Source organism: Culex pipiens, chromosome 3, assembly GCF_016801865.2.
Source record: "Culex pipiens pallens isolate TS chromosome 3, TS_CPP_V2, whole genome shotgun sequence".
Classification (NCBI taxonomy): domain Eukaryota; kingdom Metazoa; phylum Arthropoda; class Insecta; order Diptera; family Culicidae; genus Culex; species Culex pipiens.
This window is the reverse complement of record NC_068939.1, coordinates 133976726-133981876: the sequence shown is the minus strand read 5'-3', so window position 1 is coordinate 133981876 and position 5151 is coordinate 133976726. Positions and strand designations below refer to the sequence as shown.

The following is a 5151-nucleotide window of genomic DNA, read 5'->3' as shown; positions in this document are numbered from 1 at the left end:
TTTACATAAAAGTCTCCATATTGACCATTGCCCTAAGTCCAATCCTTGTGAAGTTACAGTGGTTTTAAAAATAAAAATGCTGAAAAAATGGTTTTTTGATGGTTTTTGGCAATTTCTATATGACCGACTTGATTTTTCAGTCTCGAAAATATTTTTACCGGAAAGCTCGTCCAATTTCCCATAAGTTTGTCTTTGACCACATTTCAATTGGATGTATGGGCTTACAGATATAAGCTAATTACATTGCTCATAACTGAAAACATAATATTTTTTCAGTGTAGCATAGTAACCTGGATAGTAAATTAGCTTATATCTGTAAGCCCATACGCGCGTTTGTGCGGCTAGCATTGATTGTGATACCAACGATGAACGGGGCACGGTGCAGCGTGAAGATCTCGGACGAAGTATCTGAACGTGACGATCGACGGCGACGAGTTCGAGGTCGTGGAGGACTTTGTGTACCTCGGATCGTTGGTGACGTCGGACAACAACTGCAGCAGAGAAATTCGGAGGGGCATCATCACCGGTAGTCGTGCCTACTATGGACTCCACAAGACCCTAAGGTCGGGTCGAGACGTGGACGATGCTCGAGGAGGAACTGCAAGCGCTTGAAGTTTTTGCTTGCTTAGGACGATCTTCGGCGGCGTGCGTGAGAACAATGTATGGCGGAGAAGGATGAACCACGAGCTGGCGCAACTCTATGGCAAGCCAAATATTCGGTAGCAAGGCTGTAGAAAGCCATGATTCGGAAGGTCGCCAAGGCTGGCCGAATCCGGTGGGCCGAATACTTCGCAAGAATGCCGGACGGTTAAGTTGGTGTTTAACTCAGAGCCGGCAAGGTGGTTGAATCAAGTGATGACTCATGACCCGGAGGTTGTCCGAACAGGAAAAGTAAAAGTGTATTTCTGATAAATACTCTGTTTTTTTATTCACAAAAATGCATCAAATTCCGCCTACTTGGGCAACCGTCGCACCAGCTTCATCTCGTGCGTCAACCAGATGGCCATCGAGAGCAGCAGCAGCGACCCGGACTGGTGGCTGGCGGCCAGCGGCACCGGCACGTACGTCAGCAGCGTCGTAATGCCCAACAGGACCTGCATCCAGCCGACGGTGGCCACTGCGGCGGCCGCTGTGTACGCCCTCGGCGGCAACATCCGTCGGCGCGAAAGCACAAACATGCCGGTGATGAGCGTCAGCGTGGCCGTTCCGAGCACGCGATGATCGAACTGGACCGTGGTCGGGTTTTCGGTGAAGTTTCGTAGTGTCGGAGAAAGCGCAAGGATGTCGCTGGGGATCCACCGGTCGGCCATTTTAGGGAACGAATTGTAAATGAGACCGGCGTCCAGTCCGGCTACGAACGCACCGGACATGGCCGTGATGAAGACGGCCGCCTTGGTGGCGTGGGCCAATCCTTTGAACTTGAGCGTGGCGGCCGGAATTTGGCCGAGCAGTTTCTGGGCGGGCAGCAGCTTGTCCAACGCGGACCACAGGAACAGCGAGTACAGCACGAAGGCGAACCCAAGGTGGGATGCCAACCGGTACTGGGAAACGCGCGGGACGTCACTCTCCTGGTGGAACCGGTCCTCCAGGCCCGATTTGACCATGTACCAACCCATGAGGCCTTGGCAGCCGATGAGGGCGCCGAACACCAGCGTTCGGATTTTCATGCCTCGATCGAAGTAGCCGCGAGACCAAAAGTAGGCCGCCGGAAGGGCGTAGAAGGCGCCGATTAGACGACCCCACATTCGGTGGCCGTACTCCATGAACCAGATCATCTTGAACTCGCTCAGCGTGATGTCTTTGTTTTTACTGGAAGAAAGGGATAGGGAATGCATTTTTATTTGATAACTAATTGACATTTTCATACAAAAAACTTGGAAATCGATTGTGGTGATCATTATTCGACTAAGCAACAAAGGGGTTTCCAGCATCAAGGATTACTGACCAGTCTGAATGGAATTACCAGGATTACTCGCAATATGCTATTCCACAGGGAATAGCCCAAAATTAACAAAAAATACTTAGAATAACTATACCATGGGATTACCAGGATTACTGGAAGTATTAGGAATTACCAGAATTACTCTGAAATCACAGAATTAATGGCGCAAACTCCAAGTAATTTCGGATTAGTGACCAGTCTGACACGATGTTGGAACCCCCTTGCTAAGCAACTTCTGAAATAGTTTATATTCAGTATGAAAAATTAATAAGCAAATACAAAGAGTTAAAGCACATTTATGAATTAAAAAAACATGACTCACATCTTAAACTCTGGAAACTGCTGGTACCGCTCGAATTCGTCCTGCCACTCCTGCTGCGTCCGGGGCATCTGCTCGCCCAGTAGCTTCCACGTGACCATCGACAGACCGGACTCGGTTAGGCGCGTCACTCCACCTTGAATCGAGGCCAGAATCAAGAAAAGACTCTCGTTAATTTAACACATATTGAAGCCTTTATTTAGCAGATCTGTGCAGCGCTTCCGCAATCACAATGCACACGCAGTACAGCAGAAAGCCGTAGCCTGCGATCCCACCTAGGACGACCGCCACGAACACCATCCCGGAACAGCCGAGCAGCCAGTATCCGACGGCTTTGCGGCCCTTCTCCACCGGTTCCGGCTTTGTGCAGTATCGGGTTAGGGCTGTGCGGAGGGCGTTTGTCTAGAAGGAGGTAGACTCTTGTTAGAACAAACTTTGAGTCATCTCTAGAGGCTAGAATGACTTACCTTTTGGACATTTTGCAGCAAGCTTGGGCTGCGACCTGTGAGGAATGACCGGCACGGGGACAGGTTCTTGAGGGCAAAGTTTGAGTAGCTTTGGGCGCTTCGAAGCAGCGGCGAGGCGAGCCGCAGGTAGAGGGACATCTTCCGAATCGGCGTTTAACTTAAGTCACAGCACAGTAAGATACTTAAAATTGTTAAATTTGACTTAGTTTAGGCAGTTTCAAAATGTGTACGTGCAGGAAAATCGATGCTCAATGTGAAAGATTGCGAAATTGTTTTGACAGTTCTCGCCTTCATGCGGCTAATGTTGCTTGTTTACCTTTTTTATGCTTTCCTTTCTCGTGCTTTTATGCTACGGAGCAGGGGCGTCGTTGGGGAGTTTGAGTGGAGGGAAAGCATAAAAGTACATGATGTAAAATTTGAGCCGAATTCGCTTGAGTTAGAGTTGAGCTTTTCAGATTTTTGTTTACATTATTTACTGTATCTTTTAACTGGTGTAACCAAATTAGTTGAAACTTGGGGCGTTTGTTAAGCGATAGTATAAGAACCGATTGCTTCTAAAAGTTTGGCTCTATCATTCATAGTTTTGAAATTATTTACCAACAAACTTTAAAAATCGATTTTCTCGAAAAGTACTAAATGGTCGTTGTCACAAGATAGCACACAACTGACGATATGGAGAGTTTGCTGCTCGATTAAAGCTCCAAAAATACTATTTAGTCTATAAACTTACCAGCACCAGTACACTATGGGGTTTCAGGCGGCCATAAATCGAAAAACCGACATGCTCTAATTATTTTTTTGGTATTTTTTTTCGAAAATAAACATTCTAACTAAGAAAAATCCGGAGTTTGAAAGTTGTAGGTTCAATATTCACTGAATTGCAGACCTTCAAAGGCGAAAATGGTAAGAAAAAACATGTTTTTTGACCAAAAAATGATTATTTTTCATAGTTGTACTGTGTAGCTATTATTGTATTTTTTCCTGCATCATTATATATATTCAGAAAGGTAATTGATTCAACTTTTCAATAACATTTTACAAAACACACTTTTACAGGCTAAAAAAAATAATAAAAATCAAAAAACATGGATTTTTATTCAAAATTTAGTTTTTTCAACTTTGTTAATGGAGTACTTTTTTTGTGTGCATTTGTGCGATCTGAAAATTTTGCAGCTTAAAATTTGAACCATGTCCTAACTTGTCTCCAAATTTCAAAGTGCACTTATGTGCACTTTTTGAGTTATGCCATTTTGAACATTTTGATTCTTGCAAGAAAATTAATGATTTCGCGTATACGCTTGGTTAAAATCGCATTATTTACCTGCGGAGGCAGAAATGACGTACCAGCTATGTATGTTTTGAAATTGATTTGATATTCATGACTTTGTTGGTACTTAGGTACGTTTAATAAAATTAGAAATTTCTATTCAAAGTATTTTACAGTAACGATTCGTCGAATATTCATATCAGTTCGTTGTTGTGTTCTTTTGAAAGTATGGATAATAATACCGTAGTGTCCCTGTACGATAAAACGAAGCACTATTCTGAAAACGTGAGAACTGCTTTCGAGTATATTTGTGAGAATTACAACATTGCAGAACCATCACATGATCAACTCAGGGAAAAACCACAGAGGAAAAACTACGCATGCTGTTCTGTAGCATCAAAACGAGGTATACAAAAGCCCATAGAAGAAGTTCATATTTTAAGTAATCTAACGACAATCGGTTACATAGTGATTTTGATTTAGAAGAATTTATCGTGGAAAACGTGAATTTTGCATGTGGATCAACCAAATACGTGGACGAGAATCCATACAATGTTCCATAAAATAAACCGTTTAAAATTCTAAAACACCGCAAAAATCAAATTTTAATTGGAGAGGAAGGGGGGGGGGGGGTCTTCAAAGAGAGGTGGATTTTAACTCAAGAAAAAGGGGAGGGAGATTGAACGTAAATCAGAAACTTTAACATAGCATAAACCGCCATTCCGTGCATCAAATAGACAGAGCAAGAATATTAAAATTCACCACTTTAATGCATGTGGCATCAAATATATGAAAAAATCGAAAATTAAACTTTTTTTTTGGAAAAATATCAAAATTCATTTGTTTTCATTATACTAAGTACAAACAACACAAAAAAGTCACAAAAAAGCAAAAAAATATTTTTGGCCGCTCGCTTATATGGAAATACCCCATAGTGCAGTACCGCCTCCAGTAAGCACGCAAATTTATGCCATTTACTAAAAGATCAAATTTAATGCACTTTTAATCATAATTTCTATTTTGCGAGATTATTTCTCATCATTTTTGTGGCACACACATCCACACGCAAGTCGCAAAAGTAACAAAAGAAGCCATCAATATATTTTTACTTCAGCTAACGTTTTCAAAGCGCTAAAGATATGAAATTGGGTACCGT

General features: G+C 42.7%; 1 protein-coding gene across 1 annotated transcript; it reads right to left on the bottom strand.

Moving 5' to 3' along the window:
- Positions 1 to 902: 902 nt before the first annotated feature.
- Positions 903 to 3016, bottom strand: LOC120422497 (cytochrome c oxidase assembly protein COX15 homolog). Its single transcript, XM_039585952.2, has 4 exons — positions 2729 to 3016; positions 2537 to 2663; positions 2265 to 2397; positions 903 to 1809 (listed from the first exon to the last, which is right to left on the bottom strand). The coding sequence occupies exons 1-4, from the start codon at positions 2864 to 2866 to the stop codon at positions 954 to 956; spliced, it is 1254 nt and encodes a 417-aa protein (XP_039441886.1). The 5' UTR covers positions 2867 to 3016; the 3' UTR covers positions 903 to 953.
- Positions 3017 to 5151: the final 2135 nt, after the last annotated feature.

Bases quoted from the DNA above. Each gene is read 5' to 3' on its own strand.
- LOC120422497 (XM_039585952.2), bottom strand. From the start codon at position 2,866: ATGTCCCTCTACCTGCGGCTCGCCTCGCCGCTGCTTCGAAGCGCCCAA. The intron at 2,664-2,728 runs GTAAGTCATTCT...ACCTCCTTCTAG, and splicing joins TGCTGCAAAATGTCCAAAAG to ACAAACGCCCTCCGCACAGC. The intron at 1,810-2,264 runs GTGAGTCATGTT...CCTTTCTTCCAG, and splicing joins CAGTTTCCAGAGTTTAAGAT to TAAAAACAAAGACATCACGC.